The following is a 25704-nucleotide window of genomic DNA, read 5'->3' as shown; positions in this document are numbered from 1 at the left end:
AGTTCCTGTCAGAAATAGTCCCCGTTCCCCTTACTATGGGAAACCAATTGGTCACTGAGCTACCACGGGCTATAGCCGAGCAGAGGTTCTAGGTTATATCCATACATGGTCCTTGGTGGAGTGTCAGTCTCAGCAAAGACCCTTGTGCCCACATATATTTGGTTCTTGTGGAGCTCCTACCCTTTCCACGTCATACTAACCTCCCTTCTTCTTTCATATAATTCCCTGCACTCTGCCGAATGTTTGGTTATGAGTCTTAGTATCTGCTTTGATACACTGCTAGGTAGAGTCTTTCAGAGGCCCTCTGCAGTAGGCTCCTGTCCTGTTACTTGTTTTCTCCTACAAAAACACGTATGTGTCTTAATTTGGGTCTTAATATGGGCACAATGTGATATTTTGATTTTCAGTAACTGTTATGGATTGAGCCTCAAAACTTGGTCTCTGGTGAAGCTTGGTGTCCAGTGTGGTGGTGCTGAGGTGATGAGGGCTTGACAGCAGAGCTTAGCAGGAAGAATGCAGGTTACTGGGTACTGCTTTCGAAAAGGATCGACACTGGGCTCTCCAAGGGGGCTAGTTCCCTACACTGCGAGCTGTTGTGAACAAGACTATCTCATGTGTTTGGCTCCTTCACGTTTAAACATTAAGGGGACCTCACCAGGATTCAGCTCTCTACTGTGTAAACCCTCTAACCACAGAATTGTAGCCGGATAGCTGTTTTACTTTGTAAGTAACCCAGCTATAGGTATTTTGTAATATTGACACAAGAGCAGACTAAGACAGCAACCATTGAAAACTGGTTCTATTGAAGCCAATGGTCTAATTTCTGAGCTGGAGCTATCCCACCAAACCGCCCCAGAGCAGCAGAGGCTACTACTCACGAAGTTCTTTAACACAGTCATTGACAAGCTGTTGCTCCTTTTCTTCATAGGTAAAGGTTTCTGTCTTGATATGACAAACCTTCAAGGGGAGAAAACCCAGCAACAATCAATGTGACAGTACTTCCTAATGAATCTGCAGTGAACACTTCATAACACTTTGCCATTTGAAGAATAAAGCTCATAAGTTATGAAGGAAATAAAGCTATCCATCAAGTTTAATCTCTCACAGAATAAACAGAAAAGGTAGGACAGACCAAGACCTCTCCCTTCACTCCTTGCTGGCCTTTGCATGTGCCTGCTCACACGTCTCCGTCTCTGCTTGATGCACCTCTAGCCTCAGCTGAGATGCCACTTGCCTGATCCACACCACTTTACAAACCCAAACAAACTGTAGTTTTATGACATAACTCTTCTCAGGTAGTGTCTGTTAGCTACACAAGATGTACACACTACGCTGCTGCTATTTTATCTGTCAACCTGCTCCTACCCATTCTCAGCAGGCCCTAGGCGACAACGGAAGGCACGGTGGTAACTGAAATGCTGTGCTGTTTCATCTCGCTAGCACCCAGTCCTGAGCATACAGTGTGAGGGGACAGGGAGCCGCACCTTGGATCGAAGGGCCGTGTTCTCTTCTTCCAGCTCCCTGAGCTTCTCCTGCAGCATGTCCAGCTGCAGCAGACCCTGAGACAGGCTGAAGGACTCATTGAAGCGAAGAGGGGTGGAGCAGCTGGAGTCAGTCTCACTCTCCTCGGAAGCAATGGAGACGATTCGAAGCAGCTCGTCTTTCTTGGATAGCTCATGCTGCAGCTGATTAACCTGTACACGGAGAGTGATAGAACATTCCTCACTACTTACAGGCCATACAGCTTCTAACTCATGGAACAATGGCTTTTCACTGTGAAAGTCTCCCACCATGTCAGCTGCTAGACAACTGTAGAGTGACAAACACTCCTTATTGGTTTTTTCTCCCCCTCCCCCAAGACAGGGTTTCTCTGTGTAGCCCTGGCTGTCCTGGACTCCCTTTGTAGACCAGGCTGGCCTCAAACTCACAGAGATCTGCCTGCTTCTGCCTCCCTGAGTGTCAGGATTACAGGTGTGTGCCAAGACGCCTTGTGATGACTTGTACTTTTAAGCTGTCTCTAACAATGCAAACTTCCCAGTATATATACATATATGTGTGTGTGTGTGTGTGTGTGTGTGTGTGTGTGTGTGTGTCTCCTTTTGTTTTGGTTTATGAGTAAGATGCATTTGGGTGTCTCAACACCATAGGCTGTCAGATAAAAAGCCCACTACCTCTTTTGGAGCTGTTGGTCAATACAAATCACACTACCTCTTTTGGAATTGTTGGTCAGTGGGGTCCAACAGGACCTCAAATATTACAGGCTGTAGCCACTGCTCTTGACTACCCTCCAGAACTTGATGGTAAGACCCTATTGCTGAAGATACTACCTATGTGAGTCATCAAACAGGAAGCCATCAGGTTGGTACTCACCTGGAAGTGTAATCCCTAATGACTAGTTTTTACAATGCTGACAAGTGCTCTATACACACTAGTGGGGCACAAAAGTAGCCATCCTTTTACACAGCTGAGGACGCTGCCGCCTATAACAGCAGCCGGCCCAGCGGGAAATGCCTACTGGTGCAACAGTGGCACAAATGTCAGAGTAACCTGCCACTTTCTGATTAGACCTAAAGCTTGTTTCACAAGACACAGCTCATACTTGACAGCATTAACTTCGGGTCAAGAACCCATGGTCAGGTAGGTCATAGGCCCGGGGGAGGACCTACTAATATTGTTCTGCTAGGACAGACATAAGACTAAACTGACTCCTCGTGACCTAGCAGTGCACCTTCACCAGGACAGTTGTGGTTTGCAATATATGGAAATGTACAGTCAACAGGTACTGGTGTCGCTTACCTATTGTCAATATTTCAGAAATGTCCAAGGAAATACATCTCCACTAAATGAGGCCTACATATTATTATTCCCATTCCAAATACAAGGCCAGAGTCTTACTTGATCAAAGGCTTGTCCCAACTGCTCCTCCAGGGCTTCATTCTGCTCAGATAAGACATGGTTCCGCTTTAGGAGAGCTTGCCCAATTCGAGCAGCTAGCTCTAGATCTCGGTCCCTCTGTAAAGTAACAAATAGATATTCTCTTTGAGTATAAAAAAAGCAGATGGGCATGCAGCCATGGCCACGATGAATGCTCGGGACCTGCGCGGCAAGGAGAAGGAGCTGCTGAAACAGCCGGACAATCTGAAGGTGGAACTGTCTCAGCTTCATGTCACCATGGTGACAGGTGGCACCACGTCTAAGCTCTCCAAGATAGGGGTCCTCTGCAAATCTACCGCCCGTGTCCTTACAGTCATTAATAAGACTCAAAGAGAAAACCTCAGGAAATCTACAAGGCAAGCCTTTTTCAACAACTACTTCTTCCTAAGACGGGGGCCAGAGAGCATTATATCCACCCTTTCACCCACTTCAAAATGAGCTTCAGGAGCCCTTCAACTTGGGATGTCTGCTGCCATATCACTTGTTCAGCTACAACAACCACTGCAGAACAACCCAGAGACCAGGCTGACCATCATGTTTGACCCGTGCAAACCAGACACATTCTAAATGACCCTCAAGTTTTAGGTTTTTATATGAAGAAAGAAAAGATACATGCCTACCTCTGCCAGGAGATGTGTAACCATGTCAATGTCATTGTAGGTTTTGGTCATCTGCTCCACTCTGTCTGTGCCTAGGACTAAGACAGTTAAAAACAACTCTTTATAAAGTTTAAACACACCAGACAACCTAAATTACTCATACAAATCCAAAATACCAAGCAAACCCCCAAGTTTTGCAGAGGTCACTCAGAAGAATAAATACATGTGAAAAGAAGAACAAGTGCTCATGTATACAGCCCCCAAGATATAGCAACCATTACAAAAAAAGTGCACACACACAATAAACTGACAAAGTATCAGGTGGTCACAAGGCAATCAAGTAACAACTACTTCTGCCCCTCAGGAGGTAAATTTGGTTCACTCACATTTGAAAGTGAATGCTGCTATCAAAGAACTGAATTATAAGGTCCTCACAAATTTAAAACTCAAGAAACAAAGAAAACTGCCAATTCAAAATAGTTTTCCTTCTAAAAATTTCTGGGAAAATACCAACAATCGATAAGAGCAACACTAAATGGACTCAGTATGTACATATGTGTATATGTAAATGTAACACAAAAATAAACATAAAAAAGTACATTATACAAAGCTTTATATTATATTTAAGCTAAAGGTGCTAGCATATGAATGGAACAAAAATTACAGAATATGAGGTCATAAACTTAAGGGGTACAGGAGTTGAAGGGGGCTGGCAGGAGGGTGGAAATAATGTAAATCAATACTCATGTGAAATTCTAAAAAAGAGATTTAGTATTTTTAGTAAAAGAGACATTCTTGAGAGCCTTAATTTAACTTACTTCAGCTATTTAAAATATTAAGGGCAGAAATACATCTTTATTTGGCCTTCTTCATATTTCAACTCAAAATTAAACACTACACCCCCAACACACTCCCTCCCCCCATGTGTGTGTGTGTGCGCGCGCACACACACACACACACAAACACGCAGGACTAAGAAACTGTCTGGTTCTAGAAAACTAACATTCAGAGCAGGTTAATGATTACTGTAAAATAAGCATTCCAAACACAACAAACCAGCCATTCTCCAACCATAGTCTGTCATTAAAGGCCTGGACAATGAGATGGCTCAGCTGGTTAAGGCCCTGTTGCCATGCCTGGTGACCCGAGTTTGATCCCTGGAACCCACTTGGCGAAAGGAGAGAACCGGTTCCCACCAGTTGTCCTCTGACCTCCTCCACATATACATTACAGTACCAGTGCCCCTCCCTACTCTAAATAAATAAAGGTAATAAAAAAAGAAAAAAAGCCTAAAGTGCTCACTGGGAAAATATGCAAGATCTGATGTGATCTCCTAGGTAAGTCAAATGATGGGACTGTCAGAAATGTCAATGCTGAGCTCGGAGACTTTTACTACATATCCTAACAGCTTCTATGTACAGAAAAAAAAAATTTATACTGAACAAGTAGTGAAACAAGTTGAAAAATTCAGAAAGAAAAATTAAACCAAAATAAAATGGAGTCCTATTGGGGCTCTGTACTTGGGACAAATTCAGCTCAGTCTTTTACTCTGGGGGTCGCTGAGGAATAATGAAGGCTATTATGTAGTTCACATGTGTTTCTCCATGGCTGAGAAACTGAATGTACATTCATAGGAGCATGCTTATAGTCCCCAGTAGTCAGCTGGTGCAGGCAGCGTGATCGATTCAGACCAGGTACATGGTGTGTGCAAGGCAGCCCAGGCTACATAACTACTTGTCCTTAAAAAATAAAATACAATGTGCTTGTGCATATAAGGGCTATGCTCTTTAAGGAATGGCATATTTCCTGTGACTGTATTTAATAAGGAAAGAAAGGAACCCCAAAGCCAGCACACAAGATGCCCAAGTACTGGGATAAAAAATGTTGGCAGACAAAATACAGATGCACAATTATAAATAATTGCACCACTTTTAAAGCAGTTTTGTTCTCTCCTCACCCTGAGGAAAATGTCAAGCAAAAGACAAAAGAGTGTAAACTGTTTGCAATACTTCCTTGTCAGTCAAAAGCATGGAACCAGATTTCTCAGACATAACAACTGTAATCTCTCCCTGTCAGGTCAGGCTGAGTTAAAAGTAGCCAGACACTGAATATAGCTACTAAATTCTAAGTATTTTAAGACGAAACACTAAAATACCCCTGCCCTTTATTTCCATGTACAGAGTCTAGATAGGAAAAAACAAACAACAAACAAACAAACAAACAAACACAAATAAGCAAACAAGCAAAGGAAACTCACTCATGTACCGGAAGGTCTCCTCAGCAAGGACTGGAGAGAGGGTCTCGGATGCATCCTGCTGCTGGTGTGATGACTGGGCCCAGTCTTGGTTTTCGTAGAGAAAGAGAGAGTCTACTCTGAGCTTATACTGTGGCAGCTGCTCTTCCAGCAGGTTCACCAGTTCAACTTCAGGGAGGTCCTCATTGGAGCAGACATCTGAGGAGGAGAGTGCCCACAAGTGAATCTAGTGTGCTGCACTCACCAAACTTCAGTGAAATTAGCTTTTTGAAAGTAGGAAACCAGGTCTGGAGAGATGGCTCAGTGGTTAAGGGTACTGACTGCCCTTCCAGAGAACCTGGGTTCAATTCCCAGCACCCACCATACAGCTCACAACTGTCTGTAGCTCCTGTCCCAGGGGATCTGACACCCTTACTCAGACATACATGCAGTCAGAACACCAATGCCCACAAGTTGTCCTTTAGGAAACCAAAGAAATCTTAGACATGGTAATCTCTCCTGATTTTTATTATTAATTCTAGTGTCTTAGTTTGCCTTCCAGATTTCTTTGAAAAGAGAACTTCTAAAATAAAAATCATCTTACAAATTTAAATGATATGCTACCTACAATATATTCCTTAGTGCATTTAGGCACGTTTTCAAAATTTAAAATTAACCTGAACATTTTTTATTTCCTCCTTTTAATCTGTCTTAGCACTACTTAAAAGGAATCAATTTCACTTTATATATTTGGGGCTAGGGAAGGAAACAAGAACATGCAGCAGAAAACAGTCAATTCATAAGGGATAGAAACTGTATTTTCTTTAATAAGCAAATTTGGACTTTTTGGGAGGACTCCTGACAATCTGGAAGCTTTTGTAAACATTGACATTTTCCTGTATGCTTCCAGTAACAGTACATTTTACTGTTTCCTAGAAACAGGAAGAGCACTAACACTTACTAAGCTATGGCAGTGGAATACATATTTTGTCAATTTTACTTGGAAGATGGGATACACTTAGAGCACTAAATGTGTAAGAAGAAAATATGGAACAAAGGGAAAAGTGGTCTTCATCTAAAGCCGTCCTAGCCAGCCCTCACGTTCAGTGTGATGCTTGGGAAAGAACACTGGCTTGCATGTCAGCTCTGGTTTGAGCCCTGGCTGGTTCGTGTGACACGGAGCAGGCTGTTTGAGTACTGGCCTCTGTTTCTCCCTCCGTAAAACAGGTGACTGGAGGTCCTTGCTCTCCATGGTGGTTGTGTGAACGCCATCTGATATAAACCATGAAAAACACTTCTAGCTTGGTATAATGCCCGGCATGGGTGGAGACGCTGCCTAGTTAGCTTTCTCTTTAGCGTTTCTTTTTCTTGTGTTGCGTGTCAAGTTGTGTGTGCGGAGGTCAGAGGACAACACAGGTGTGGTCCTCACCTTCTACCTGTGTGAGTCAGGGTCTGTCTTCTGCCACTGTGTATGTGTGCCAGGCTAGATGGCCTGCAGGCTCCTGGGACTTTCCTGTCTCCACCTCCTGTCTCATCTTCGAAGTTCCTCCTGGTGCGTGACAACCGCTCGACCCACCGAGCCCTGGCTCCGGCCTTGCTTTCTGTTATTGTTTTACTACTGTCTTTCGACCTTGTGAAGGTTATGTTAATCGTCCACTTGGCAGACTCTGCAGTCGCCTGGGAGACTCCTCTGGAAACGCCTGTGTGGGGTCATTTAGGCTACATGAGCTAAGGTGGGCCGACTCAGGCGCAGGTCCTTGCACACTGTTTCTGACGTTCCACACATACTTCTCCAGAGCCTAAATTCTCCAGGTGCCCACTGTCCTACTTTTCAGTCTTAATATTAGACAGTACATGGGCTTTGGCATCATATCTAGTCTCTAAATCGGACTCTACGCATTAGTGATGAGATGTTAGACATATGACTCATCTCTCCTGAGCCCCGTCCCCACACATCTCCAAAATGAAGAAAGCTGTCTAATATTCCCGGGTTATACCTGGCACACAGCAGACATCCAGTGAATACTGCTGATGTCTCTAGCCTCTCACATGCTGGCTGTGAACACAGTTGGGGCTTTCTTACGTGTCTGCTCCTGGCTTCACATTTACAAAATCACCCAGCATTCAACAGCTCCCAAATTTAGTGTTTACAAAGGAGAGTTATCTCTTTTAACACAACCCAAATACTATGGCTTAAAGTAGGGAAAGTACAGGATGGCATATCCTCCCTCCTACTTTTAGGAGATCTGGCATTTCCTTTGTGGGTAGTATAAAGAAACATGTTCCAGCTGGCAAAGAAAAACAGTTTAAGAAAATAAACTCTGAGAGAGTACATTTCTATTAGTTAATACAAAGGCTCACACTATCACTCGTCTCCATTCAACCAGAAGATAAGCAGTTGCTTCATAGCACAAGAAGAAATGTGGTGCATTTATGCCTCAGACAGAGCTCTAAAGAACTCCAAGAACTATCACACAGAGCCCTGAAAACACATCCACATTTTATCATTACAAACTCCCAGGGACTATGTACTTTCTGCCTGCTGCACATGCATTACAGACTGCCTCTCTAGTACTTCCACAAGAGAGTCTGACTACACACACACACACACAGACAGGCATCCCAGGATGTGATGGAAACGAGGAGCACAAGCATCATCATCATCTTGTCCTTCAGCAACTCTTCCACATACTCACTTCTTTCCAGTCACAATGCCTCCATTTAGGTTCAGGGGTTCTGTTTGGTTTTCTTAAATATGACTTCAAATTTGGGCTGCCCTTAACACACTCAAATCACCATCCATACTTTCATCATAGGACTCTCCTTTGCAAGGGTGAAATGGGTGTGACTGTCATATCTCCAGAACACACACACACACACACACACACACACACACACACACACACACACACCTCTACCTCACTGAATACCTGAGGCAATTAAACTAATCCTAGAATAAAGAATATTGAAGTATGGACCTATCTAACAAAGATGAAGCATAACCCTAAAATGAGACCCTCATCACCAAATGATTTCTCAAAACAAAGTTGAACGCTCCACAGAAAATCACTTATCTAGCATATATCAGGGACACATAATTCAACATTTAACAATTTGGTCACGTGATTTTTGCATGGATAACAAAATCTAGAACTGGTCAGTGATTGTACATGAAATGATGCTCCCTGGCATCAGTCATCAAGGACATTAAGGAAGACCCCAGAGAGGCCCCGGTGCACACTACAAGAATGGTTCAAATGGATGACCTTATATACACTCATGGTGTGGGCCAGCAGTAAGCAGGGCAGAGCCTGTAGCCTCTGCTGGTCTTAAAGACAAGTTTTATCCCATCACAGTCATACTCATCCTTTCATGGCTGCTGTGACAGCGAAGAAGGTTAGCCCTGACTTATTGGCAAAAAATAATTTTAAAAGCACAAATGAAAAATCTTGCCAGGTGCGGTGACACACCCTTTAACCCCAGCACTTAGGAGGCAGAGGCAGGCGGATCTCTGTGAGTTTGAGGCCAGCCTGGTCTACAAAGTGAGTTTCAGGTCAGCCAGGGCTGTCTGAAACTGTGTAAGACATTCTTTCTCAAAAAAGAGCAAAACAAACAAAAACAAAACAAAGCAAAAAACAAAAAAGAAGAAAAAGGAAAACCTCAAAAAGCACCTTGCCACAAAAAAAACCAAACTAAATTCATCTGAAATTCTAGTACAAGCAAACTCCACCCACAGGAGTCCACAGCTGGCAGGGAGAAGTGGAAATCTGGGTGCGAGAGAATCTGACAGGATCTCGACTGCACAGTCACTATCTGTCAGAACTTAAGCACCTAAAATCGGTACAGTGTTCTCTACCTTAGTAAACATGTGGTAATAAAGCTGAGTGAAAACAGCCTTGGCTTCTTCCTTGACTTGGGCTTTTAGAAAAGCAGGACCACACGGGACTGTGCTTTATAACACCCCCAGCTGTGTCTGGGGAAATACAATGAATTCATGTATCTGTGGTGAATGTAAGTCTAATGAACAAAATAGTCTAGAACAGGCTACATTGGTCAGGCTTTGTGAGCTAAGGACTTATTATTAATTTGATAAGGACAATGATAAGCGTGTGGTGTGTGTGCGCTCATTTGAGCACAGGCACCTGTGTGCCACAACACACATGTGAGACAACTTTCAGGAGTGCTGGTATTACAGCTGGGCTCTGTTTCGCCCAGCACTTTCTTCTGTTATGTGGGATCCGGGGGTTGAACTTGAGTTGAAAGGACTGAGTGACTACTGCTTCCCTCACTCAACCACTCCCTGGCTGCATTTAGTGACTTTTAAAACACTTGAGGGAAGTACACTTCTGAGTATTTTGTTTGTGAAAAGATGTATTTGCTTCTCTGTTTTGCCTGTGTCTATGTGAGAATATGAACACAGGTGTGTGTAGATGTGTACATCAGGAGACCAGAAGAGGATACGAGATCCCTGTTCTCCTGTTCCTTTGAGGCAGGGGCTCTCCCTGAATTTGGGGCTTTTGTTTTCTAGTTGAGCTTGAAAGCAAGCAAGCCTCCGAGACCGTCTGTCTGTGCCCTGCTCACAGCTGGTGCTACAGGCATGTAGAGGACATCCAGTCTGCCCCACGGGTGAGGGATCCAAATGCTGGTCCTCATGACAGCACAGCAGGTTCTGTAACTAACATCGCTCTTCAGACCCTGAGGTTTTTTTTCTTCTTTTCTTAATTCAACTATTTCTAATTATTTTTTTTCTCGCAGCTATAACCTCAAAGGCCTCTTTGCATACCCTCCCCAGTCCCAAGGGCCTCTTGTGTGCCAGGCACAGTGGTCACATGACTGTAGGTATACAAACATAGGCACGTGGCTCTTCCACAATTCTTCTCACAGGGTGGCTAGGTAGGTATACAGGAGTCTGGCCCAGGCCCAGAACCACATAGGAGGCAGATTTTGATAAAAATAGAAGAGATCTGTTTAAGTCAGTCTGTCTCAGGACCTCCAGGCTGCAAGGGGAGGCAGGGGTTCCATCAAGGCACATGACACAGGTCAGACTGAGGAATGTGCACTTTGTCCAGATAGGAAATGACACTTCAGCATTATAAGACTGAACTCACCAGTGATGCTCTCCGAGTCTCTATGATTGCTATTCATGAGGTTTTCTTCACCTGTTGGTGATGTGAAAATGGCATTCTGGGACTGACTCATGCAGAATCCTTTTTTGCTTTGGTTGAAAGGGGCAGCTTTGGTATGAATCGGAGTAAAGGAAATCCATTAAGCCATTTAGTAAAGAAATGGCCGTGGTCATGTGGTTATTTTCTTGAAGACAGATTTTCCGCGATGAGTCAGGTGACATCTGCAGCCGTAAGTGCTCTCATGTGATTATCACCCCTTAGACAGTCATGGCCTAAAACAAAGAACACATCAGGTGGTTAAAACTCAGCGCGCTCTTTAATAACAGGACTCTAATATCTTGGCATGCCTGTCATTAAGAATGTTTTTCTACGATATACACAACAACATGAGTAAATCTCAATGTAATTAGGCTGGGCAAAAAAAAAAAAAAAAAAAAATCAGCTCATGGTTTATGATTCCATTTTTATAAAAATTGCAGAAACAAACAACATATCTATGGTACCAAAAAGCAGATCAGTGGTGGCTGGACTAGGGAAGGACATACTCAGGCACGGCTTCAAAATACATGAACACGCATGCAATCTAATTATACAGCTTAAGTATGAAGCTGGTGCATATTGTGTTTCAATATCATTATAAACTTTTACAGACAATCAACCTTTACTACTGTGGCCTCCTATAGAGCAGGAATGGAATGTATTATTAGAAGCTCAAGGCCTGGAGCACATGCATGTCAGGTTTTTATACTATACGTGGAATATAAAATGCTACTTGAAGGCAAACCTGACAGTGGAAAGATGTACATGATGAACCAGAAAGCAAATAATGTAATAACTCAAGAGTTACAGATAACAGACCAATAAAAGAGATAAAATGAAATAATTTGTTCATGTCTAGCCACTACCGGCATTTGAGTCATTTGTGTGGAACACACTGAATGCGACTTTGGCAACACTGGCCCTGTCCTGACCAGTGCTGGTCGAGCTCCTTTCTGGGCCTCCTCTCCGCTGCAACATGCAAAACGTCTCCAGCCACTGCCAGAAGTCCCTGGCAGAAAACTGCCCCCAGCTCAGAACCACTGATATAGAAGAAACTCGATACCACTCATTTGAAATGAGTAAAAATGCTGACAAGTAGTTTTATCGCCTAGAACATCACATGCTAAGTTTTACTCATTATCCTATAGACAGGGAATACAAAAGAGACTTTTAGAACTTTACTGAAGCAGTGTAAGTTGTTGCTGTGAGATTGTAGAAAGGCTTTTCCAATGTCTACAAAGCTTTTAATGCATGGTAACTACAACCCAATTCCACCAACAGAACTTACACAACGGAGATATTCACAAAGCATGCCAAGACACAGGGACAAGAATAGCCACATAGTACTGACTTAAATATTTTTCCAAAAGCACACACACAAAAGTGGAATGTCCATAATGACATGTTTTAATACTGCATATATGTAATGGATACTGTTTTAGTAATATGGTAATGTGCATGAAAGGAATTACAATCCAGGCCAGTTGTCTGTAACTCCAACAGTCAGGAGGGTGAGGCAAGTGATAATGAGTTTGAGACCAGCCTGGGCTACACAGTTTCAGGGGAGCCTATACAACTTAATGAAACTGAAGTGTTTCCAAACAGTTAAAGAGCCGGGCATGGTGGCATACTCCTCTGGGCACAGCACTTGGAAGGCCACAGGCAGGCAGATCTCTGAATTTGAGGCCAGCCAGTACTATACAGCGAGATGTTGTCATAAGAGACACCAAAACAGCTGGGCACGGTGGCACACAACCTAATCCCAGCACTCAGGGAGGCAGAGGCAGGCAGATCTTCGTGAATTCAAGGCCAGCCTGGTCTACAAAGCGAGGCCAGGACAACCAAGGCTGCACAGAGAAACCCTGTCTTGAAAAACAAAAAAACAAAACAAAAAAGACATCAAAACAAAACAAAGGTTGCAACAGACTATATATAATATATATTTACATATACGCTTACTTAAAACAAGGAACAACAACAAAACCCAGAAGCTTATCAGCTAGAAAATGTTCAATTCAGCGGGGTGTGGTGGTGCACACCTGTAATCTCAGTACTAAATGGGGAGAGCACAAGGCCACAGCGGGTGTGCTCCATAGCGAGCCCCTGTCAGAGATGGGAGTGGAAGGGAGGGGTGTCCAATCCTAACCATAAGCTTAGCTTCACAGTACGGTATCTGTGAAACAGCCATAGCAGCTTCTGTTTACAGCTGATGCATCCGCATCAATACTCAGTTATGTCTTGAGTCAAGAAGTAGAGCACAGAAAAGAACAAGGCAGAGGAGCCTGAGGAAGAATGAGTTGCCAACACAAGGATGCAAGTTTCAAAGACAAAGCAAGCAACAGACCCAGAGAAGTCAAAGCGGAAATTTGAGAGACTTCAGAATTAATAGTGACCTTTTTGGAGGCCACTGTAATACATCCCAAACCAGGCTGGTGAACAAAAAACAAAGCAAAAGAGGAGTTTAGAGAATACAGAGCAGAATTTCCCAACACCTAGACTTTCAGAAACTTTTAAAAACTTCTGTGGTCTCTGGCATAGGGGTTCACTTTCAACTGTTTCTATAACCCTCCTTTTTTTGAGATTTTATTTTTATTTTATGGGTTTAAGTGTTTGCCTAAGTGCTGGGTGGCATCCCAGCAGTTGGGAGGCAGAGGCTAGGCAGCCTGGTCTACAGAGTGAGTTCCAGGACAGCAGGGCTACACAGAGAAACCCTGTGTCAAAAAAACAAAAATAAAAACAAAGTGTTTGCCTGAAAGTGTCGGCATACCACATGCTATTCCTGTGGAAGCCAGAAAAGGGCATCAGATCCCCCTGGAACTGGAGTTATAGGCAGCCATGAGCTGTCACGTGAGTGCTGGGAATTGAATGTGGGGCCTCTGGAAGAGCAGCCAGGGCTCTCAGCCATTGCTGAGTCATCTCTTCAGCCCCCATTCTATTACCTAAAACATAAAACATTTTATAAAAAATAAAACCAGAATTAACAAAACTTTACTTCCCCCAAGTTTATAATTTCATGCTGGCATAACAAAAATTAAAATTTTAAATAATTGAATGTTGATTTTAATAAACACGATAACTTAAAAAATATTTTTTTTAATAATTTTATTTTATGTGCATTGGTGTGAGGGAGTCAGATCACCTGGAACTTGAGTTACAGACAGTTGTGAGCTGCCATGTGGGTGCTCACATGTGAACCCAGGTCCTTTGGAAGAGCAGACACTGAGCCATCTCTCCAGACCCTACAATAATATTTAAAATTTAATATTAATAAAGTTTCTTTTACATGTACAACTATTTTCTTGGAAGAAGTCTGCAATGTAGAAATGTGGATCAGCCAGTACAAAAAACATTAGGCAAAACTCACAATATTTGATAGGGTCTGTGATTCTCACCATCAAAGATCTACTTGAAAATTCATACACTTTCTACTCTACTGTATGGATGTGGTTTCCCCATAGAATCTTTATATTCAGAATTATGATTTCCAAACCAAGCACTGTAAAGGGAATAGTAATGTATTTGGATGAAACCAATAAAGCTTTGCCTCCTGAACTTGAGCGGAAGAGGATGCCACCTTCTCTGAGGTGGTCCACATCTGGGTACACACACAATGTGAGTTTCTGTCAACAGAGGGTGGAAATAATGACTTCGAGGGTCTGTTCATGTCTCATATACTTTTTACTCAGTCTTTTTAAAGTTTAAATACTCTAAAAGCTGGAGTAAGAATCTGGGGGCTGGGGAAGTGACCCAGTGAGTGAGGGGCTTGCTAAGCAAGCACGAGGCTGAGCCAAGTCCTAGGGTGCAGAGGAGCCTGGCATGAGGGGCGGGCAGGCTTCGAATCCCAATGTTGGGGAGGCAGGGAAAGCTGGCTCTCTGGAGCCTGGTGATTGGCCATGTACGGTGAGTTCTGGGCCAGTGAGAATCTGTCTCAAAAAAGGTGAACAACTCCGCTCAAGGCGGACCTCTGCCTCTCCCCCCATGCACAGGGCCCTGCACACCAGTGAACACATAGACACAAAGAACCTAGTGATGTATTTTAAAAGATAGAATGGCAATGTAAGTATAAGAATAACCTTGGTGCTCACTGGTGCCTGGTGAGCAAACTACTGCCAACATTCCTATCTGTCACCTGTTTTTGCAGTGTGTGAGCTAATGATAGCTTTTACTTTTAAATGGCTGGAAGAAAAAAAAAATACCCCACATGCCCTGGTCCGAGGGACTTCAACAGGGTTCCTAAAGTAGGAGAATGGAAGGAATGGGGGGGGGGGTAGGGAAAAGAGACACAGGAATGAAAGCCAAGTCTGTTTGTCTGATCAAGGCTTCTGTTTATTAGAAATTTTTACCCAACTTATATAGGGAGAAGGCAGGAAAGGGGGAAGGTTAATCTACTGCTGCAGGAAATAGGAAGAGTGCTTTCATGGGTTAAATATTGCACCTGCAAGATACCATAAGGATGTTCTCTTAAGATATCTTACGGATGCTCCAACAAAGGATGTCCTCACAATCTACCACCCATGATTTAGGGTCTAGATAACTCTTTCACTAAATGGCTTTAGGTCTCCACTAAATGACCTTTGCTCTCTACTGGCTTTGGCTTCAGTAACTAACTACCTTTGTCTCCACTAGATAGCTTTGACTTTGGCTTCCGTAGATAGCCTTGGCTCACTAATTGACTTTGGCTTCAGTAACTACCTTTGTCTTCACTAGATAGCTTTGGCTTTGGCTTCCGTAGATAGCTTTGGCTCCCGGCACCCACACACTGTAAAAATAAGACAATTTACTTTTTAGTGTGTCCAAATGAAGTTTTGCTGGAGCACAGACATACACTCCTGTTTGAATACTGTCCACTGATTGCATTCACACTCCATGACAGCTTAGTAAATGTGGTAACTGCTGTTGGCTGTACATACCTAGATGGCAAGATACTAGGCTATCTCACACACACACACACACACACACACACACACACACACACACACACACAATTTGATATTTGATGGAAAAAGCTTCCTAATCTTGATCAAAGTAAATTAATTCAGTCACCAAAATACTATTATGTAAAACTAAGCTTTGCAAGATGTACTTCTGAAAGCTGGGTTTCCTTCTACATTTATAGACTTGTAATTAAAGGGCAGATTGCTACTCTCTACGCCTGTAAGTGTATTGAAAAGCTACTGTAAATTTCTGAGAAAGCCTTTTTTTAAAAAGTAGTAAGTTACAAATTTGTCTGTGAAGGGGGGTCAACAGTGGGTAGTGAAGAGGGAAAGAAGTGAAAAATGAGGAGAATAAAAGTATCTATAATAGTTCAAGTTGATTCTTAAAACAAAACTGTTTTTTCTTCTTCTTTAAATCATGACTTGATCGAAGGCTACCGTGACCTTGAGACCGGCTGCCTATGACTCTGTAACACACCAGTCACTTTATCCTCATATCTGAGCTGTCATTACATCTCCCTCAATTCTTTTAAAGATATTAGTTCATATATTCCTGGCTTACCCTGAACTCACTACAGTGCAGATGAGGATGACCATGAACGACTCTTTAGTTTGCCTCCAACCCCTGGAACTACAGGTATGGGCCACCACGCTGGTTTCCATTTGTTCCTTTCTTTATTCATTAAAAAAAAAAAAATCATCTGTATGAAAGTGTTGCTCTCAGTATGCAGGTCTGTGTACTATGTGTAGCCTAGTGCCCAAGGGAGCCAAAAGAGGGTGGACAGCTGTGAACCAGGTCCTCTAACCTCCCATCTCTGCCATCTCTCCAGTCCTCCATTTCTATTTTTTAATTTTGCTTTTTTTATATTTATACATGTCACCTAAGAATACAAAACTTTATGAGCAGGTTTTGATTATGGGTTCTAGACCTTTGCTCTAGAGAACTGCCTTTTAAGTTATCTCTGGAGTTTTCTTAATGATTTGATCTGAACATTTGCATACAAGGGTACAGAAACTAGACTGAACTTAGAACTAAGTACACAGTGACAGTCATGCAGAAAGAATGCAGACCTCCAGGGCAATCCAGGGATCTGCCCAGCCTGCTCATGGCACACCAGGTCAGGGTGGTGTAGCAGTGGAGCATTTTTCCTGGGAACTCCGAAGAACACGCTCAGATCTAAACTTGATCTTCTCACTGAAGACTGTTTGGAGTAGCAGCAGTAACTGCAGTACAGTTTACGAATCTTGATGTTAGAGTCGGAATTTTAATCTGATTTACTGTGATTCTGACCTTGTGCCCATTATTTAACATTTCTGAGGTTTTGTTTTTGTTTTGTTTTGCCAAGATGGAGATATTCACAAATAAGAGGCATCAGATATGAAGACTAAATTAAAAAAAGTAAAAATCCCTAGTTTGGCAACTGAGACACAGCAGACACTCAAATGCTCTCTCTCGTTTTTCTCTATCCCAGAAGCCTGGGGAAAAGAACCTATTTCTTAAGTTTCTGGCCTGCCTGAGTACAGAACAGACCCATCGAAGATCCGCTGAGTAACCGTCCATCGGAAAGAGACAAGAACCAAGAAGATCAAACACGTCATCCAAGGCTGGGGACACTGGGAAGGATTATCAGTGGAGTTCATTCCCTGTGGACTTGAAGGGAACTTGTTTGCACTGGGAAGTCTTACGAGTCCATAACATGATGGCCACACATAAGCTCTCCCCGAAGCAAGCTAAAAAGCTTAACCACCATCACCATGTGGACCTTCCAGCTGTGGAGGTCGAAGCCATGGGCTCTGCTGCCTGGGACTAAGGTGTCAGCAAGGCCACACCCCAGAGAAAAGCCTAGCTCCTTCCCTTCTAGTGGCTGCAGCTGCTTATTTTGGCTCTGGGCCTCTCCTACTATCCTGAAAGCCAGCAGCATGGCATCTTCGAACTTCTTCCTGCTTCTACTGTCACAGTGCTGGCTTCTGCTGCCAGATCTTCCTCTGCCTTTTTCTTCTTCTTTTTTTTTTTTTCTGTTTTGTTTTGTTTGAGCTGAGGACAGAACCCAGGGCCTTGTGCTTGCTAGGCAAGTGCTCTACCACTGAGCTAAATCCCCAACCACTTCCTTTTCTTTTCTTATAAGGAACCCATAATCACTCTTTAAGGTCCAGCTGGATAGTCCAAGGTAAACATGTCAAGATCCATCTGCAAAGTCCCTCTGCCTAACTAAGGTAGCATTCACAGTTTCCAAGGACTCCGAGATGGATGATGCTGAGGGCTGTGATTCTGGCGACCACAGTGGCTAAGAATATGAATCCCAGTGCAACCACTTACTTGTATGATCTGTCCTCTCCTTCCAGCACGTGTGCCCAGGACACGGAATTCAGATCTACACGCTAGGTGGCAAGCGTTTATCCTGCTGAGCCATCTCAAAGGACCTGGCTGAGGAATTTTGCACAAACTATTTAAGCTTGTTGCTTCATCTGTTAAATGGGCTCAATAACAGATCATCTTTATGGGCCTTGTGATGAGGATTGAAGGAGTTATGAGAACAGCCTCGGAGGGTCACTGGGGCAGTTATGGAACTCAGCCCAGGTAGAATAAGGCAACTGCTATTTAAGTATTGCATTATTATTTCTACCATCACCAACGTGTTACTGCAATCATTATTGGTGTTATCATACCTTTCCCAATGCACAATGGAAAGGCTTACCATACATGGCCTGATGGCATCTTCTCTCAACACAGGAAGTCATGCATGCTTCCAGGCTGTGTCCTGATAGTGATTTGGTCTGAGGATAGTCATCTTTTTCTTTTCATGTATGAATTAACAGGAAGAACAGTCCAGAGTCCTAACTCTCAGAAACTAAACTCTGGCAAGTGTGGATAACAGGTCCTCAGCGAGCCCTGCAGCCACACAGTTCTTTGTCCCCTTCTCTATCACTTCTTTCTTTGCTGCCTCTTTTTTTTTCCTTTTATTTATTTATTATTATCGTTTATTCAATTTGTATCCCAGCTGTGGCCCCCTCCCTCGTGTCCTCCCAATCCTACCCTCCCTCCCTCTTCTCCTCCCATGCCCCTTACCCAGTCCACTGATAGGGGAAGTCCTCCTCCCCTTTCATCTGACCCTATCAGGTCTTATCAGGACTGGTTGCATTGTCTTCCTCTGTGGACTGGCAAGGCTGCACCCCGCAGGGAGAGGTGATCAAAGAGCCAGCCACTGAGTTCATGCCAGAGAAAAATCTCTGCTTCCCTAACTAGGGACCCCACTTGGAGACTGAGTCTATGGGCTACATCTGAGCCGGGGTTTTAGGTCCTCTCTATGCATTGTCCTTGGTTGGGGTATCATTCTCTTCAGGGGCCCCAGGGCTCAGATTTTTTGGCTCTGTTGGTCTCCTTTTGAAGCTCCTTTCCCCTCCAGGTCTTTCTATCTCCCCCTTCTTCCATAAGATTCCCTGTAACTCTGCCCAAAGTTTGGCTATGAGCCTCAGCCTCTGCTTTGAAACCTCGATCAGTAGAGTTTTCAGAGGCTGACTGTGGTAGGCTCCTGTCCTGTTCCCTGTCTTCTGTTTCCAATATCTAATCCTGTTTGCCCTTCTGAATGAGGATTGAGCATCTTCCCTAGGGTCTTCCTTGTTGTTTAGCTTCTTTAGGACTATAGATTTTAGTATGTTTATCCTATATTATATGTCTAATATCCACTTATGAGTGAGTATATACCATTTGTGTCTTTCTGCTTCTGGGTTACCTCACTCAAGATGATCTTTTCTAGTTCCATCCATTTGTCTGCAAATTTCATGATTTCCTTGTTTTTAATTGCTGAGTAGTATTCCATTGTGTGAATGTACCACAATTTCTGTATCGATTCCTCTGTTGAAGGACATCTACGTTGTTTCCAGCTTCTGGCTATTACGAATAGAGCTGCTATGAACATGGTTGAGCAAATGTCCTTGTTGTATACTTGAACATCTTTTGGATATATGCCTATGAGTGCTATAGCAGGATCCTGAGGAAGCACTATTCCTAATTGTCTGAGAAAGCACCAGATTTCTTTCCAAAGTGGTTGTACAAGTTTACATTCCCACCAGCAATGGAGGAGGGTTCCCCTTTCCCCACATCCTCTCCAGCATGTGTTCTCACTTGAGTTTTTGATCTTAGCCATTCTGATGGATATAAGGTGAAATCTCAGGGTTGTTTTGATTTGTATTTCCCTGATGAGTAAGGACGTTGGGCATTTCTTTAAGTGTTTCTCTGCCATTTGATATTCCTCTATTAAGAATTCTCTGTTTAGCTCTGTTCCCCATTTTTTAATTGGATTACTTGGTTTGTTGGTACTTAACTTCTTAAGTTCCTTACATATTCTGGACATTAGCCCTCTGTCAGATATAGCATTGGTGATCTCTGCTGGCTCTTTATTTAGGTTTCTTTTTTTGTTTGTTTGTTTTGTTTGCTTTAAAGAAACAACTATTTTTTTTTACAAGCTACCAACTCAAGCATGGCACATTTAACAAGAAACAGACCTCTATAAATCAAGCACATTTAGGAGAAAATCAAGTAAAATAATGAATGTACTTGTTTAAATAAGAATGGGACTTAAAAGAAACCACCAAAACATGTCATGGTCATAATCATTGCTGGCCTAAACATCATGACTGAGGACTTAGTTCCTAAGCTCAGACATGGAACTCAGTGGCCGACAATGAAAGCCTAAATATAGGCCCTGTGCCTAAAAAAAAGGAGATACTTCCTTAAAACAAGATACTTCTGACAAAACAGCGCCATGAAAAAGACTAGAAACTCAGGGAAACCCACCTTCTGGGAAGGCAGAGCCTGGAATTACAGTTAACTCAGATTTAATGGAAAACTTACATTGAAAATATATCTCAAAGTTTCATTTTACAAACAATACTTTAGGGATTAATTTGAAATGCATGTTGGCCTCTGAGTTGTATGTAAGAGTGGGAACAATGCCAATTACCAAGCGGCAACAGCTCCCCAGGCAGCGGCAAACTAAGTCAGATTACAGATAAGCTTTTAAAAACAAAAGTTTATCTTGCTTCTACATGAAATAGTTAACTCTTAACCAAGTCTAACTGGTTGCAATGTATCTGGCTATACCTTAGGCAAAATTTACCAAAACTTCACAGGAACAATGATGCCACATCAGGACTGTCATGACTTTAGTACTAAGAGCTGAATAAAAAGGCATGGGGAATGCCACCACCTAAACTGAAGGGGCCCAGTGAGCAGCAGACGCCCGGGAGGCGGAGACCACACATTGTACCCAGCCTCGAGGCTGCAGCAAATGGGCTGTGCCCAGCACAGCTGCTCTAGCAGCAATCTGTCCATGTTCCTTTGTTTCCTAATCGCCATTCGAAGTCATGACCATGTATTTCAGAATACGAAATCCATGGAGGCAGCTTCTCCTTTCAGACAGTTTGGACCCAAAATGCTGTTCAGTGCACAAGGAAAGCATCTAAAACCATGAATAAGAGTTAGGCTTTGGTGGCCAACACTCCCTCTGACATGATATATTTCGGGCATATCTGTCTGCTGAAGCAGGCAACCCCTCCCTGCCCCAATCTCCACCACCAGAAGGGAGGTAACCTCTGGCAAGGAAGGAATCCACAGCAGAGCTTCACTTGAAGATAAGAAAGGCTTGAGCCCTGGGTGCTGTGGTTTTGATAAGTTTCCACAGAAGCCCTCTCTCACCTACTCCATGCACTTAGCCTTTAAGCTCTTAAATCATAAGCTTTACCTGAATTACCCTCTGAGGAGGCAGGCCACATCAACAGTGGTCCTCTGCCCAAGCCACTTCGGATCACCACGTCACGCTTCTTCACCCCTGGCTGATCATTCATGGCAGAGGCCTCTTTCTTTGCATACCACCGAACTGTCTGTCTGGCATAAACATCTCTATTACCTACTCCCATATGTGAAAAGGCATTCAAATTTTGTATGCCATTCCTACTTTGAATCCACAAATCTGTTGCCACTGCGGCTTTGAAAGCAGAAGGAAAGCTGTAATGCTTGCATACGTTTTGAAACGTGGTCGGGCTGGCTCCAAACTTGCTGTACAGCTGAGGATGATCTTGGCTCTCTGATCCTTCTGCCTCCACCTCTTGAGTGATGGGTTGACAGGTGCCTGCCACCATGCCTAGTTTACTCAGTGCTGGGGATGGTACCCGGCTTTCATACATGCCCGCCACATGCTCTACAACTGACCTTCATTCAAAAGCCTGGTTATAAGTTTAAGAAGGGCCAGCGCTTCAGAAGATTTGCAAGAAAGTTAATGCACAAGGCGAGGACAGGGCTTGCCGCCCTGCCCACTGCAATACGTAAAGGGCTGCTTGGCACAGGCTGAAGCAGCTTAGGGATGCCTGGCTGGCACCTCTCGAGCAAAGACATGTGCATTCTTTTGAAGTTGTATTTTTGAGGTTGTCCAGGTCACACTGCTGAAGTAGCAATGGACACAGTGTCTCTGTGCTTTGTTCAACAAATGGAATGGGAAGAAAACAGGAGAGTGCTGATAATTATCTGCGATTCAAGACCTTCACATGACTCTGTCCTGAATATGGCTGAAAGGTCTAAAGAGCAACAAAGAAGGTGCTTTGTAGGTGAGGTACGCTGTGAGTTGACCACTTTCACAGAAAAGGTGTGTTATACAGCGTGGCCCTACTCTCCACATTCACTGATCATCTGAATTGGGGGAGGGGGCGGGGGCGGGGGCAAACAAACTCAAAGCAAAGGACTATTATGAAGTTTGTTTTTTTTTTTTCCAAGAAAGCAAAGTGTGATATTTGCTTGGTACTTACATATTGTATTTTATCTATATTCAAAATTCACACCCCAGGTGTGTTAAGTATGAAATATAGCATTTAATAGAGATTATCACCACCTTTGGATTTTATTTTTTATAGTACAAATTCTTAGCACCATAAAAGCTAAAGATGTTAACACATGCAAGGGCTGGTATTCAAAAGTTTAAAGTCGGAAACATTAAGCAGCACCCCTTTATTTGTGAAAGACTGTGGGATAGTCCATACTTCATAACGCACATTCATTGACTTTTCACTAGTTCTCCATACTCCTTAACCTGTAAGGAACTGAAACTGAAAAATAATTACATTTGGTTAGCTTAATCTCGCTTGTGTTTCAACTACCTCAATATGGAAATGGGAATAGTATTTACCTTTTATGGGATCATGTGCATGAAATAAGCTAGTATTTGTAAAAAAAAAAATGTACCAATATTTAATATATAGTAAGCATTATCTAAATATATTAAATTATTATTGCTGTTATTGATGTGTGTGTGAGAGAGAGAGGGGAGGTGCATGTGTCGATGTCAAAGGACAGCTGGAGTTGTTGCTTCTCTCCTTTCACCATGCGTTCTGGAGATCACGAGCTCGCTTATCAAGTACTTTTACCCAGTAAGCCATGCCCTGACCCATTAAGCTTTATCATGTTTTAAAAACTATAAAAGTTAAGTACTCAGAGGTAGAAACAGAAATTGCAAATGAACTATTCATGGCACCTGTTGTCTGGACACAGAAGCTGCATAGCTCAGAGCAGCTTCCATCTTTCTACCTTGCTAACGGCCCTTTTCAAATGTATACCCCTCATTACAGCCTGCTACGTAGTCTCAGCGGCTGTTCCTAGCATAATTCAGGAGCCAAGAGAAACAACATGCATCTGTAACCACTGCTCAAGATCAGCCTCTTCTACGAAACTCTCAATAAAAATCTCATGGCAGAATCCAGACTGGTACAGCCACTCAGCGACTATCCACAGTGACTTGGTACCCTCAGTCCAAGAACTTCTGCTCCTGCGTATACTATCTACTCCAAAGAAATGTGATGCCAGCTCTAAAGAGACATGGCTGGGACTGTTTCCTGCAGCACTGGTCATGACAGGAGAGCCAGGGCCCACTCCCTTCAACGTGGAGGTAAAATGTGTAGACACACCGCAGGGCCCCATGCACCAGGACCAAATGCTATGTGAGTAAAGCAATAATCAATTCCACTTACATAAAGTATTTCCCGTAGTTAATCTGCATGCTTAGTATTTAGAAGCATATTAAAATGTTTTCTTTTGATGTGAGGAAAATGAAACTTTGAAGGTACAGGGTTTAAAAAGAAATACTAAAAGCTATGAAATGTTTACAACCTGTTGCTCTTTTTTGGCAGTTTGCCATATAATTATTGCTACATCCCTTCCATTCTTGAAGGCTAAGCTTGTGCCTAGACACATCAACATGTGTTGGACGCCCTGATTACAGCAGCATGAGCAAGCTCTGCAGTGTAAGCGACGTGGCACAGTTCCTGGCCACTTCTTAAAGAGCCATCGCATTTTCAGATGTAACTAGCTGCTCCTCAGCAGTGCAGGGCCAACAAACGTGACAGTAAGAGCAAGGGGACCGCCTCAGTGCAGACGCTCTCAGGAGGGTATGTGCTTAGCTAGAGAATGCTCTAATGCAAGGTGTTTAGGTTCAAACGTGGCTAAGTGTGGTGCATAATGAAGTGTATTCCTCTATTTCATCTGCCAAAATCAGCCACAGGTGGCATTGCACGCTTCCTTTTCCAACGCAAAAGGAAAATATAACGTACATATTCATGCATGTATTTTTGTTTTTCATTATAAATACAGTAAGTGCATTTAAAAATTTATGACAGCATGCAAAGAATCAATACTACTCATGATTTTTCAACATTCTTCACAAGATACAATGCTTAGCTGTTAACAAAATATTTGTCTTTTGTCCATGTTAACATATTAGCCAACTAACATTTCATTGATGACGATCCAGTATTTAGAATTATATAATTACATAATCACCAATTCTTTCCATTGATGATTTTTAAACAACAGTTTATTAGTTCACTTTAAAACTCAGGATCTGTAATGAGACTCAGCAAACATTTTCTGTAAAGAATCGGTCCTGACCATTTTAGTGAAGCCGTAGGACCATTTACTGCATGAGGCTGTCATTCTCTTTTGTTAATTCCTTAAACAACAACAAGACCCTTCCTTATTTATTCGATCATCTGACACCCAAACTTTTGCTGGCTGCCCTTGGATCTAGAATCAAAGCCACGGCATGTCTGTACACGGATTAGAAGACCACAAGGACACGATACTCACACAACACATGCAAGCAAAACTGAGAAAGCCATGCTTTGAAAACTACACTTCTCAACAGGGTTTCATTTTGATGTCTCAGAGCAACAATATCAAAGGACAGAGGAGTCATACTAAACTGCTTAAGAGAACCGGATGTGGTGGCACATGCCTGTAATTCCAGCCCTCGAGAGGCAGAAGTGAGAGGATGGGAGAGGATGGAGGGAGGAAGATACTAAAACAGACTCACCACTATTTATGTATCTTTAGTTTCATGCCTTTCTTCCCTCCATCCCCTCCTTTTCCCTCAATCACTGTCATGAATGGTTAGAAACACAGCAGTCAAAAGTCACTTAGGGACCCTCATACCACAGTTTACGAAAAGGGAATGGGACAAAAAAAAAAAAAAAGCTAATTATAAACTTCAAACGAGCCAACTAGTGTCACACTCAGTAAACAGTGGTGCACTACTTTTCTAAGAAAAACAATCTGATGCTTAAATTCGATCCTGTAAAATGGGCATTATCTTCTCTGTGCCACTTGGCAAAGGAGCTACATAATGCCATATAATATAAAAACTAGAATGTTTTAATCAAAGTTTTTTAAGGTAGGTTTCTTACAAGTTTGGTATGCCATATTTAAATGGCTGAAAGTTTGATAACCGAAGAAATAAGTGTTACTAAAAGCATTATAATGATCATCAAATTTTACTGAGTAAACTGCACATTGCTCCCTG

General features: G+C 42.8%; 1 protein-coding gene across 3 annotated transcripts in view; it reads right to left on the bottom strand.

The window, feature by feature from the left end:
• Positions 1 to 25704, bottom strand: part of Trak2 (trafficking kinesin protein 2) — a 61587-nt gene that overhangs the window by 19551 nt on the left and 16332 nt on the right. For 2 of the 3 annotated variants that reach the window (XM_055617088.1, XM_055617087.1), the window contains exons 2-7: positions 10875 to 11164; positions 5791 to 5985; positions 3555 to 3631; positions 2896 to 3012; positions 1485 to 1694; positions 879 to 957 (exon numbers count right to left, since the gene is read on the bottom strand). In XM_055617088.1, coding sequence (XP_055473063.1) covers positions 879 to 957; positions 1485 to 1694; positions 2896 to 3012; positions 3555 to 3631; positions 5791 to 5985; positions 10875 to 10965 — 769 coding nt within the window. In that variant the 5' untranslated portion in view covers positions 10966 to 11164. Of the gene's footprint in view, positions 1 to 878; positions 958 to 1484; positions 1695 to 2895; positions 3013 to 3554; positions 3632 to 5790; positions 5986 to 10874; positions 11165 to 25704 lie in introns of those variants that run through there. The other variant, XM_055617089.1, reaches the window with a different exon arrangement.

The sequence above is a fragment of the Psammomys obesus genome, unplaced genomic scaffold (assembly GCF_907164565.1).
Source record: "Psammomys obesus unplaced genomic scaffold, mPsaObe1.curated_primary_1811, whole genome shotgun sequence".
Taxonomy (NCBI): Eukaryota; Metazoa; Chordata; class Mammalia; order Rodentia; family Muridae; genus Psammomys; species Psammomys obesus.
Note: the sequence above shows the minus strand (reverse complement) of the source record. Positions and strands in the feature narration are given on the sequence as shown.